This window comes from Corapipo altera, unplaced genomic scaffold (genome assembly GCF_003945725.1).
Source record: "Corapipo altera isolate COAL_440 unplaced genomic scaffold, ASM394572v1 22, whole genome shotgun sequence".
NCBI classification, from domain to species: domain Eukaryota; kingdom Metazoa; phylum Chordata; class Aves; order Passeriformes; family Pipridae; genus Corapipo; species Corapipo altera.
In genome coordinates, this window is record NW_020884886.1 from 8,696,734 (window position 1) to 8,709,716 (window position 12,983).

At 35.2% G+C, this 12,983-nt stretch overlaps 1 protein-coding gene across 1 annotated transcript in view; it reads right to left on the reverse strand.

Annotated features, from left to right (window-relative positions):
* Positions 1 to 12,983, reverse strand: part of ADGRA3 (adhesion G protein-coupled receptor A3) — a 54,557-nt gene that overhangs the window by 27,033 nt on the left and 14,541 nt on the right. Inside the window, exons 3-8 of the mRNA XM_027642916.1 lie at positions 6,424 to 6,495; positions 5,030 to 5,101; positions 4,070 to 4,141; positions 2,384 to 2,544; positions 1,308 to 1,521; positions 293 to 457 (exon numbers count right to left, since the gene is read on the reverse strand). Coding sequence (XP_027498717.1) covers positions 293 to 457; positions 1,308 to 1,521; positions 2,384 to 2,544; positions 4,070 to 4,141; positions 5,030 to 5,101; positions 6,424 to 6,495 — 756 coding nt within the window. The remainder of the gene's footprint in view (positions 1 to 292; positions 458 to 1,307; positions 1,522 to 2,383; positions 2,545 to 4,069; positions 4,142 to 5,029; positions 5,102 to 6,423; positions 6,496 to 12,983) is intronic.

Genomic DNA, 12,983 nt, shown 5'->3' on the forward strand with positions numbered 1-12,983 from the left:
CTCTAACTTACAGGTAATCTAAAAAAGTTTAATTCTATTCCAACAATTTCATTGATATATTTCAAATATAATAGCTTACTTTCCATATCTTTCAAGGATGTGCTAACTGGTTGAAAGTTTAACATTTCATGGTATAGTTTCATGCACTTCTGTCAGTATATAATACTTTTAAAAAGGTAATCTATTAAACACAGTTTACAAGAAAATATCCACATAGGTGCCTTTAAAGCATAAAATCTTAAAAACGAGATTAAGTGGACTTTCCTCTGAAAAAAAACCTGAGGTTACTCACCTGAAATCCCCTTTATTGTTCACAACCCTCTCTGGAGGGCAGTACTGTGCAGAACTTTCTAAGACCACAATGTCTACTGTCCTTGTGTTATTCCCACGTCTGGTTTGCACATGACAACCCCAGTTTCCTGTGGAGCCAGCCTGAATGTTTGAGATTGTCAGTGCACTGGGAAGATAAAACAAACAAAACTCAGTCTTGCAATAAGATTTATATAAGCTTTACCAAAAGATGATATACAGAAAGACAATGGAGAAACAAATTACATACAACCATGAGTGATCTTACAAAACCAGAGCTATCTACAACTCAGTGTACTGTAATTAACAGAGAATTATTTACTATTCTTCAAGCTCTCAATTTTGCCAAGGTAGGGAAGAAAAAGAACAGCCATGGGAAAAAGTCCCTTGACTTCAGAAAGATGAAATGAGAAGTCCAAATTCCTTATGTGTTATCATTGCTCTTCAACACAAACCATTCAGTTGTTCCAGAAAGGCCAAATTAAAATAAATTTCCAAATGCATGATTTGTTATAAGGATCAAAGTACTAATTTACTAGTACAACTACAGGATATATAACCACTCTGTAGATGCTGAGTAAGTCTAGAGTGAGGAATCCAAAAGTAGTTCAATTAAATGCCTTGTTTTCAATATTTTCATCATTTTAATATTCTAAGAGAATAAATGTAGCCTACCACAAACATATTTTACATGAACTGCATTGAGTAAAACTTGAAGAAAATTAAAACCCTACTGCAACAGTCCTGGGCAAGTTGCTCTAGCTAATCCTATTTTAAGCATGTAGGCCTGACTAATCAAATCTCCAGACCTCCTTCCTCAAAATTTATAGTTAGGAAGAGATATGTGAAGTTACAGACTACTTCCCTACCTGGGATGTTTCTGCCTACATATGTTCACTCAGTGAGGATATAAGGGGACCTTACTGGTTATGGAAACAGTCACCAAATCAGAGCAGAAAACAGGGAGTGAGAAATACATTTTCTCCCTATGGATTCACCTTGCAATCAGTGAGCAGTTATGAATCATGTTTTTTTCAACAAAAATACCCTGGGACTCATCCGTTTCCACTATCTTCCCATCCTGATACCACAGGACTTTCATGTCTTGATCAATATATGAAGCCATACACTGGAAGGGTAGACTATCTCCTTCAAAGACAACCTGACGATGAGATGGAGTCATATAGAAAGATGGTAATTCAAGTGGTGGTTCTAGAATTCAAGAAATAAACCCATAATTAATAGTAAGAATCTGTTATAGACATAACTTTCAAAAAAGGAGAAAAATACACTCAGTATCAATTATTGATATAACCTTGTAAATTGCATCTTGCAAGATTTATATAAACATTTAATGCATTAGATATTAAAAAATACAAATTATCATCATATTCTTTTTCAAAATGTGTACTCCTTTAATATATTTCAAGAATCTTTTGCTAGCCCACATGCAAAAGAGTGAAAAACAAATTTGAAGGAAAAATATATTTATGCATTTTAGTTCTTCACAACTTCTCACTACTAAGACTCAAAAATCACAAATACATATAGTTTTTAATTTTTACAGATGGAATAATTGTAATAAAAGAAGAAGTTAAGCAAGTTGATAATGGTTTTGTCATGAGAAGTCTAATCAAGAACAGAATCACCATGTAGGAAAGTAATTCAAGATCTTTTTAACTTCAGAAATTTGAGATTAGAATAATTCACACATCTAAAGTCAGATAGCTAGACTCTGGAAAGAAATTATCAGTTTCTAATTCCTCTTGTGAAGTTTAGGTAAAGATCTCTGAAAATCACAGGTTAGCAGAAAAAAGGAGTTTATCTCTTGAGAATGCTAGTCATCCTTTGCTTCTACAGACTAACATCCATAATCATCAATTTACTTATTTCCAAAAGCAAGCAACACTGAATCACAACTAAAATTCAGCCTCTGAAAAGGATTCACTATTACCACAGTCATACAAGTGCTGAATTTTAGGAAAACAAAACAAAGCAGAGAAAGTTTGTTCCCTAATATTAACAGAACATAAAATGCTTTAGAAAACAAGTATCAGTTGCCAGGAGTGCTTACCACAGGTCAGAAGCTCCTGCTTAACACCAGTCACTGTCTGTGACTGAAGTGACTTGGGATAGGCACATTTTGTCTCACGTACAGTTATATTTCTTTCTTTTAACCACTGATGCATCCACAGGATGTTGCAATCACAAAGAAGATAATCAGTCTGAAATTCTCTGCAACAGAAAATGGGTATTTACAGTGATAAACCACAAAACTCCAAGGTCTGAAAGCTTGACATCAACAGCTGTGCAATGCCTTTCATTGTCACAGACACACAGACAATAAGCAGTGAAACTCCCGAATACAGCGGAGTTGCCTGCCTCTACCCACTAGAATATACTCTAATCCTCTGCAAACTGTGATCTGAGAACAAAAGAACATACTCCCTGAAAAAAAGGAATTCTCTCCATAAATGAGGAACATCTAATACCAGCACATGCAAAAATTTCTAGTAGTTTTGTTCATAGAGGGTGTTCATGCATATGCATCATAACTTAAAAACACACTTCATTGCTTAATTTTATCAAATGCTTTAACAGTAAAATCAACAGAAACAGCTTCTCACCCATTTCTCTTTCCAGAACCACTATTCACACAATTTTAGTCTGCTTTATATAAAAATCATAAGGTTTTTAACTGATTCATAAAGTCTTCTCTGTTAAGTTAGTACTTTCTACTAAAAAGTTATACCAAACCTCCCCACAGATGTCTGTTGAAGTCAGCTAAATTAAGAGACATTAATATGAACTGATTTTAGAAATTAGTATTTTATCTGTTTAGAAACAGTTAAAAATATACCAAAAACATATGGCTATGTCTACACAGCTTCTTACGTCTAGTGAAAACTTTTTTTTTCATTTACAAATGTCTAGAGGATAACACAACATCACAGGCAGAACATTTCAAAACCAAAATCAGCATTCCTGTGAAACTTCATTTGGTGTTTGTTCACAGGAAATCCTCCAGATACACACATTTTTAATGTCAAGGATTATATCCAGGTTCTCCTGTCTGATCTGTGGTGTTCTTGGAAAGTAATCTTTACATACACAATTAAAACACCAGGAATAAAAACTTACGAACAATTAAAAGCTGGAGGAGGAAAAGAAACATTTGCTTTTATAAAAAAGAAATTAACTCAAGTGTCAAAGCCAGAAATCAAAGCTTCTGAGAAGGTCAGTACAGGGAGCCAATTGTCATGACTACAAGGAAAAAATGCAAGCTAATCATCAGCACTGAATTTTCTTCATTTACTTTCTTCCTTACAACTCATGACTCTAAAAGAGCAAAATAACATGAGGTGGAGATGTACCCACTGTTACATGTAACAAAACTATACTGTTATTCAGAGATTAAGATCTTTCTTAAAAGTATTTGTTCCCCTTGTTGTAAAGGTATACATGCTATTTATTTACTATAAGTGATAAATTCAGAATAAAACTTTTGGAAGCCCAGATGCCAATAGAGCTTTGTTCTTTCAGAACTGTGTAACAAATAGTGAGCAGCTTTTGAAGGGGGTTGTACAAATACCCAAATATCTGTACATACATACACCTGCCAAGTGCTTATTCACATAAGAAAAAACAGTTAGGAGGATTAAAAGTAAAAATGCAAAACAAAGCAAGTGTATATAATATGGTTTTTTGTTAAGAACACAAGGGCTCATGCAAATTAAGATTAGATGCAGTAAGTACTTACAGAGACCTCAGTGAACCAAGATGATCAAACGTTCCCTGCGTAACTGTAGAAAACAGGTTTCCAGAAAGATTCCTGAGAAATAAAAGTATCATGATTTTAACTTATGATCAAACAACCAACATATGAAATAAAAAATCCCCACCCTCTTCAAGATAACACTATTTTTAGAAACTACAATATACTATTATGACACTCTCTCATAGTTCTCAAGACTGTAAGAATAATAATCAGGTGTCAATAGCTTAGCAAAATATCCCAAAATAAACTGTTCCCCAATACTTCTGTTTTAGCTGAAGAATTTTAGGATTGTGAAAAAAAGTGAATGCAAATACTTTATTTTTATTTAAAGCAACAACCAGCACACGTTGAGCATAGCTTTCAAGAAGCTTGAAAACTTCTCTGTTCACAGTGAACTGATGTATGCCTATTAACATGCCGTAAGAAGTATGTTTGATCAATTCGAATATTTTTAAAAAATATTTTAAAAAATATTATAAATAAAATATATCAGTGAAAGCACTGTGTGAAAGAAGCCAAAAACCAGGGCAAGGAAACATTTCATAATCATACGTGTTATCCTCTAAAGTAAATGAAGAACTACAAAACATGCAAGAAAGTCAGCAAAACATACCCACACTGATGCCATGCTAGAAGGCATGGATATTAAAAGATTTTAAAACTCTGAAATATTTTTCTAAGGAAAATATTTTGTACAGTCTACTAGTCACTTCCACCTCCCCTGCTATACCTTCTGAGAAACTGGAAAACTGTTGCCAAGGCCAACAGAGCACCGAATAGTTGGTTTGGGTTGGCCCCACTGCTCTTTACACTTGCTACTCAGTAACAAAGCTGTCTGGCTTTCAACCCACACTTAAACAAACTACTCCGCTTGAAACAAAGAATGTTAACTTACATAAAGCTAAAACTTAGGTGTATTTATATGAAACAAACTATACTTACAATCTAATAAGGTTTACAAGTCCTCTAAATATATCTGCATTCAGGCAGCCTATTCTGTTATTAGTTAAGTCTCTATAAATAGAAAAAAGGAAAAATTAGAATGAACCAGTTTATTTTCATATGGCATACAGTCTGCTAACAGAAGTATATGAACTAAGATTCACGAGTAACAGATTGCACCACATACATATTTGGTCTTTTTCAGCAAAACCCCCAAGGTACTGCTATATAGCTGCAGACACATGCATACAGACTCCTTAATCCATTTCTTAAGTAATTATAATTGCCCACATACAGTTCAATGGGTCTAGACTTATCAGGAAATTCCCTTAGAAAAGGATAGGTTTACATCCCTACCAAGTAAACTTTCATATTAATATAGCATATTCATCACATGTGCCACATCACTTAATTTTTTAACATCAGAGACCTACACTAGTGCATTTATTACACATAAATAAGACTACTTCTATATTTATATGTAGATAAATATTTAAGTGTTATATATTTTTCAATACAGGTCTTAAATCAAATTGCCAAATATTCTTAAAGGAATAAAAATTAAGCTTGCAAGTACTAATGATCTAGAACTAGTCCTTCAATTTTATTTTTAAGGTATTCAAAAGTGCAATTACCAGCATTATTTCCTTCTAAGTGAACCAGATCATCTGATCAATGACAAATCAACATATATACCATAAAAAATTAACAAAAGTGGGGGTGGGAAGGAGGTAGTGGCAAAATCACCAAGACTTAAAAGTTGTCACAGACATTCCAAAAATCTGGAGTGTTAAAAAAAAAAAAAAGTAAAAAAGAAAAGAAAAGCCAACATGCTAAAATCTTGTTTTTCTAGTTTCATCTGGTACAGAACTTTTACAGCCAAGGCATAAATCCCCCAAAAATGTGTTAATGGGAATTTTGGCATAACCTTCAGTAAAGCAGCATTAACAGTGCAGTAATTTTAATAGCATAATATTAATAGCAAGGGACTCTATGTTCCACTATGCCCTATGGAAAATAAAAAAAATCATAAGGAGTCTAGCATTTAACAAAACAAGACTTGATGGCATCAAAGCTCTGAATAAACATTCACCCAGTGATGTTTCAAGCCACTGAAATACAAGAAGAAAGGAATAATACAAGAGACTGTCAGTGAGAACAGTGTGACTGCCAAGCCACAAGCAGCGGATGTTCTTCAGTCATAAGACTGAAAGCAGGCTTTGTTTTACACATGTGTGCATGAGTGTGTGTATAAATTTAGACAGCATATATATATATTCAACTTTTAATATATAATAGCTTTGCTGTCTAAATTTCCAGAACCTAAGACTTACTCTCTCTGAGGGTTGTTGTGTTTGTTTTGTTTAAACTGACTAGCTAGATATACTACTTACAGTCTTTTCAGAGATGAAAGCCCCAGAAAAGCTCCTGGATCTATAGTACTAATAAGGTTGTTCTTAAGATCCCTGTGGGGAAAAAATAAGTCATTACATGTACCATACATTACACTTTAAAACAGATATACATGCATGAAGATACACCAAACTTGCCTCAATTTATTTGAGAATCTCCAAGAAAAAAAAAACAAACAACCCACGTTTTTACTTTCTTTGATGTAGCATCTTTCAAAATTTGAAAATCTGTATTTTAACTATAAGGAGGAATAGAAACAGCATGTATTCCCTTAAATATACTATCGGTTCATATCACATGAAAGAGTATAGAGTCAAAGATACTTTCCCACTGTGTCTGAATAGCTTACAGTTATGCAGGGTGAGACATTTGCTTATTACACAATACGATACTGTTTAGCACAATGTTGTCTTCTTTAGTCTATCCAATTTTCAATGCTTCGATAGTACCCAACACCTACCAAAAGGAGCAAAACATGATCCTAAAAATACACTGATGACACAACATTGCAAATTTCCACCTACACTGCTGGCACAAAAGCAAAGCCCTGGTTGAAGATCCCAAATAAAGCTGGTGAAATAACTCCAGAGCAGATTATTAAATCTTAAATTCCCAGGGACTGTAAGGAGAAATGTAAAGTAACCATGGCATTAAATTGCTTTACAAGTGATACAGGATTTTTAACTCCCAACTTGAGATATTCTGAAGATATAGCTTAATTTGAAAGGTCACAGAAAGCAGCTGACAGCATTATATGGTTTTGAACAAACTTTATCACTGCATGAATGCTAAAATTATTTCTACCTCCTTATTCACCCAAGATTTTTATTAGACTACTATCTGAAACTTCACAGACACTTATTAGTACAAGTAAAATTTCTCATTCCTTGGTAATATCTGAACATTCTGCATTCAAAAAGAAAATTAGTGACTTCATTTAAAAGCTGTTTTAATATGCCAGAGTAGAAAAAACATCTAAATCTACTACAACATTAATTCTTCCTGAAAGAGAACAGTACAAGAGGATAACATCTACCATCACGGAGATATGCAATACTGAAAATGTAATTCATCCCAAGATTTCACAACAGCATTTCCTGCAGACAGATTAACTAATCATAGTACAACAATGTCATGGCATGTGGATCACACTTGAAGCTGTAAATAAAAATTTTAAATACTTGAAATACTTTAAATTTACCTTGCAATACATTAATTTTCATCTACACACTTCTCTTATCCCAACTTTATTTTCTTGCCCTGTATAATGGTAGTATCAGGAACCTGAAGAACTGGCTCTTTCAGCAGACTTTTAAACACAGCACCACACCATGACAAATCTGAGAATATTAAATGTTATTAATTGTTTATTTACCAACAGTCTTTGGAGCAGAGAAGAAAAATTATACTTACTGTTCATATTTTAAAATTTCAGCTTAAAATCATGTAACTCCCACTTAAAATCTCACTGCTGAAAACACTGACGGGAAAAAAACCTTGACAACATGCCTTGGAAATCCACTAGTCTAGGCTATCAGTGATCTTTAATTCCACTCCACAAAGTCAAAGAGTACTCCCTGATAAAGCTCTTTCTGAAATCCATTGCAATGGATTCATATCGATGAATGTCCAAAGTGTTGGAATTTTCTCAACCTGCAACTACAACAGTCAGGGAGTCTCTGTTTGTTTCAGTTTTTTTATCCCTGCCAGTGGCAGTCCTTTGTAGGCACTAGTTACACATCCATCTATCAGAAAGTATTAGGAAAGGAAAACTGTGAAATAAGAGACACCTCAAGATGTTAAAATTACAGTAATGGTTAAATCACACTGATATAATTCTCATATAAAAGGGTGGTTGAGAGACAATCTCATTAGAAAGTTGCATTTGGATTTGAAGTTTTCATTGGTTTTATGCTTATAAATACTTATAAATAGTTTTAGCAACAGAAAATTAATCATCTCAGACTTTGATTTTAAATTTCTTCGGCAAAGTTCAACTGACAAGATATACTTATTTGCCCAAATAGAAGAAAACCTGTCCAAAAAAACCCAAAAGAAGAGGATTTGAGTTAGGGTAACATCTTTTATCTTACAGTAACTACATCTTTTGTCTAGCAACTAAAAATACTGCTAAAAAAAAAAAAAGGGTAGTGAGCAATCTGACGCTGAGAACCTATTGAAAGATTCTAAATTTTCTCCTAAATCTAAATAACAATGCAAATAAGGATGCCCCAAATTTATCAGTGAAGGTGACTAACTGATGTTACAACAGTAGAAAAACTTAGGTTTTAAGGAATGTGTTGAGGGTAGTCATGTAGTTCAAACTGTGGTACAAAGTACAACTAAATCAGATGAACTGCCCCACTGTTACGTACAGTAAAGCCCTGAAAACCTCAAAGGATGCAGATTTTACCATCACACAACTCTCTGTTTAACCGTTTCCATTATAAAAGATATTGTTGTGTCCAAATGGAACAGTCCTTTATCAAATCCATGATTAAGTGGGCAAATAGCGACTTCCTAACAAGCAAAAACATTTTAAGAGCCTCAATGCCACATCCAATGTTCTTGTTAAGATGTGAAAAATATCCTAATGAAAGATTACTTAAATTTAACTATGGTTGAAAAAAAAAAATTCTTTTGTTTTATTAGACTTTAAAATGAAATGTTTCAGTAGCCAGTTGTCTATGATTTAAAAGTTAGCATCACAGAATCTTCTGAGTCGGAATGGACCCACAAGGATCTCTAAGTCCAGCTCTTAAGTGAATGGCCCACAAGGGGATCAAACCCACAACCTTCGTGTAATCAGCATCATGCTCTAACCGAGTGCACGTATACTTACTTAAAAATTTACTGCTTTCTGTCTCAGCACAATGAATACTGTCTTAATTATTAATAAAGCATCCTGCAGGCACAAACAAACTATGCATATATACGTATACCAACATGTATACATTATTTAGCTTTCTCAACTATCATTGGATATATTATCTTTTCTTCCTTAACACAATTTGAAAATCAATGTCAAACAGGAAACGTATGAGCTACCATGGACTCTTCCTATAACAGAATGCCTTTTCAAAAGGGAAGTGAGGCAAGAAGACAAAGTAAGAAGTTGTAGAAATAAGATTTTACATTACACAAAAATCAGTCAATCCTTCCCACACCTGGGAAGGTGTGTATATAGGCAGGCAAACACAACAGAGGTTCATGACTCAATTTTTTTGTTTCACAGAACCACAGAATGGGTAAGGTTGGAAGGGACTGCAGTGGGTCATCTGGTCCAACCTCCCTGCAGGGTCATCCCAGAGCACATTGCCCAGGATTGCATCCAGACGGTTCTTGAATATCCCCAGTGAGAGACTCTGGGCAGTCTGTTCCAGTGCATGGTCACCTGCACAGTAAAGAAACCCCTTTCCATACTCAGGTGGAACTTCCTGTGCATCAGTTTCTGCCCATTGCCTCTTGTCCCATTGCTTGGCACCACCGAGAAGAGCCTGGTTCCATCCTCTTGGGACCCTTCCTTCAGATATTGATAGACATTGATGAGGTCCCCTCTCAGTTGTCTCTTCATGAGACTGAACAGGTCCAGCTTCCTCAGCCTTACCTTGTACCAAAGATGCTCCAGTCTCTTAATCACGTTCATACCCCTCCAGTGAACCTTCTCCAGGAGTTCCATGTCTTTCTTGTACTGAGGAGCTCAGAACTGGACACAGCACTCCAGGTGCACCTCACTAGGGCTGAGCAGGGGGGCAGGACCACCTCTCTCAACCTGCTGGCAATGCTCTTCCTAATGCACTCCAGGATACCATTGGCCCTCTTGGTGACAAGGACACACTGCTGGCTCATGAACACCTTGTTGTCCAGCAGGATCCCCAAGTCCTTCTCTGCAGAGCTGCTTTACAGCAGGTTGGCCCCCAGCCTGTACTCATGAATGGGTGCAGGACCCTGCATCTGCCTTTGTTGAATTTTGAACTAATATCAAAATACAGCATAACAATGTCACTGGACATCAAATATTTAGCATATTTTTGTACAGACACTTTTATTACCACTTAACACAGTTAAAGTCTTTGACCTGATTACTATTATTTGCATGCTTTCTTTCCTGCAAAAGTAGATATAGACAGAGCATAGTCATTTCCTACTATAATTAATGAACATTTCTGTCCTAGTTAGAACAGCTGGGACCAGTTCATCACTGCATGGGTGTAACCCAAAACTGTGTATTCTATAGCCATCCATGCCATTTCCCAAAACTGTTATCAATAGACTATTTACACCCTCTGCCCAGAGCAGCCTGACTCCTCAGGCTATAAACTAGGTGTTAAGAGGCCTGCAATATAGGAGGGTGCCCCCTGTCCTCACACCCATTGTGGAACTCCCCACCCTGAGGGAAGTACTGGGCATTCCTGCCTGAACTAAGGAATATATAATCTTGGAGTCTTGGAACTTTTTTAACCACTTGTGGGATCCATAGGAAGACTGCAACCACCACCCTCAACTGGACTGCAACCACCACCCTCACCAACAGGTTTTCCCCTCTCCTTTTACTTTGGACTCAGGGGGCCCAAGGAACACCACTCTGTTCATGCCCCAGGGTGCTGAGTTATACATTTGGGTTTTGTGGGTTAAAACCAATTGTTTGTCTGTATAATTGTACTTATTGTATTATTTTATTAAATTGTTATTCTGATTTATAATCTCTCTTTTGAGTTGAGTTCATTTCCCCTGCTGGTTTACCTTTAAACCAGCACATTTTTACCCTCCAGTAGAATAAAACTCTTATTTTGGTAAGCTTATCCACCTCTTCACAAAATAATGGATTAACAAATTCACACTTTCATAAGTTAACATATATGAACAAAATTATTAACAAATAGATTTGAAACTGCTACTTGGGGGCCACCATTTTTAGTGTACTTCCTCACAGTTTTGGTGCATACAAGTAACAAATAATCTCTCCCTTTCAATAGTAAAGGTGAAGAACTGTCAGATGGGGATAAAGTCAAGAGATATCACATTTGAGTAAAAAAGTAACCTAAAGTGCAAGAACTTGCCAGTTGTAGATACCCTAGTAAACAGTAATGTTAAATGACAATGATAATGTCTGAATTAACTATTTAAATGCTGACTGAATTTATTTCTATTGTCTCCATTTCATCTCATAAATTAAAGATGGGGAAAAGAATTTATCTATAAACAAAGAAAACACTTATAAGGAAAGAATGGGAAGTATGAGTAACAAGAAAAAATAAAAATAAGCAAGAAACTGTCAAAAAAAGTGCAATTTTCAAGGCTTGTTAGTTATCACAATGAAAATTAAGGAAAACCATTTGAAACTGAGTTATGTTCAACATAACATGAATGTTTAAAATAATTTCTGTGGCTTTCAACTAATTTTTCTTTTACTCTTGATTATCCATCTCAGTTTGAAAAATTATTTTAGGTAAAATAGTAGTTTCTGTCCAAGAGCACTTAAGGCAGAAAAGTTTACTTTTACTATGGCTAAATATCTATTGCTTTTAAATAAGTCTTACACATACAAAAAAAAAATAATCATTAATAACTAGTGTATCACACAATTTCTCCCTCTGTTTATGATGAAGACACCTGGCCATTATTAATCCTTTGTTGATGCATTAACTCCTACAACAGTGCATATAAAGAGTTCTCACTCAGATGAGACCATCATACCTTCTAAAATACTGCTATCCCAACTCACTTTAAATGCTCCAAAAATGATGCCTTCCTGATGTCTTTGCCTTTTCATGAAACAAGATACTAAAATAACCTAAAAAAAAAAACAACCTTACAAAATATATTAAAAAACCCTTACAAATTACAGGAGTTAAATGGGAGAAAGCCACATTCCTATGATTTTAAAGAAAATTAGGATTTGGACTCATGGAGAAAATGTAAATTATCATCTCAATCTAACTAGAGTTTCAAGTATTTCCTGCCTGAAAATTGTAATGAGTTTCAACAAATAACAACTGTCAGCAGATGCCTTTATTACCTAAGCAAATGCCATCACTGCTGATAGCCTGGCTTCTTTGGCACAACAGTTTACTTCTCCAATAACGCTCATCTGCCAGTGCAAAGACAAATCTTTCTTCTGGTACGTGGGAGAGGAAGTGGTGGAAGTGTTTGAATTTATTTAGGCCAGGTGATTGGGATTGGAGCCCTGAAGTTTTAGAGGAAGAATAAAATACTTTTAATCCCCTGAAGTCAAAAGTCGTTTGGAACTCTTCCTAGATGCTGCGAGATGATTATGAAACTGGCTACTTTCCCAGTCAAATGGCCTAGAAAAACCCTTATCTCTAAAGTTTATGCCTGCTCCCAGGTAGATCAACCTGCCAATCCTGACCTTCTACCAGCTGGAAAAAAGCTGACTGTAACAGAAGCTACAATGCTGCTTCTTATCCCATAGGCAATATATCATCTGAAAGGGAAAGTGAAAACAGGAAGCAAAAGATATCCAAGAAGCTACTCCCATCAGACTCAAAAGATATCCAAGAAGCTACTCCCATCAGACTCA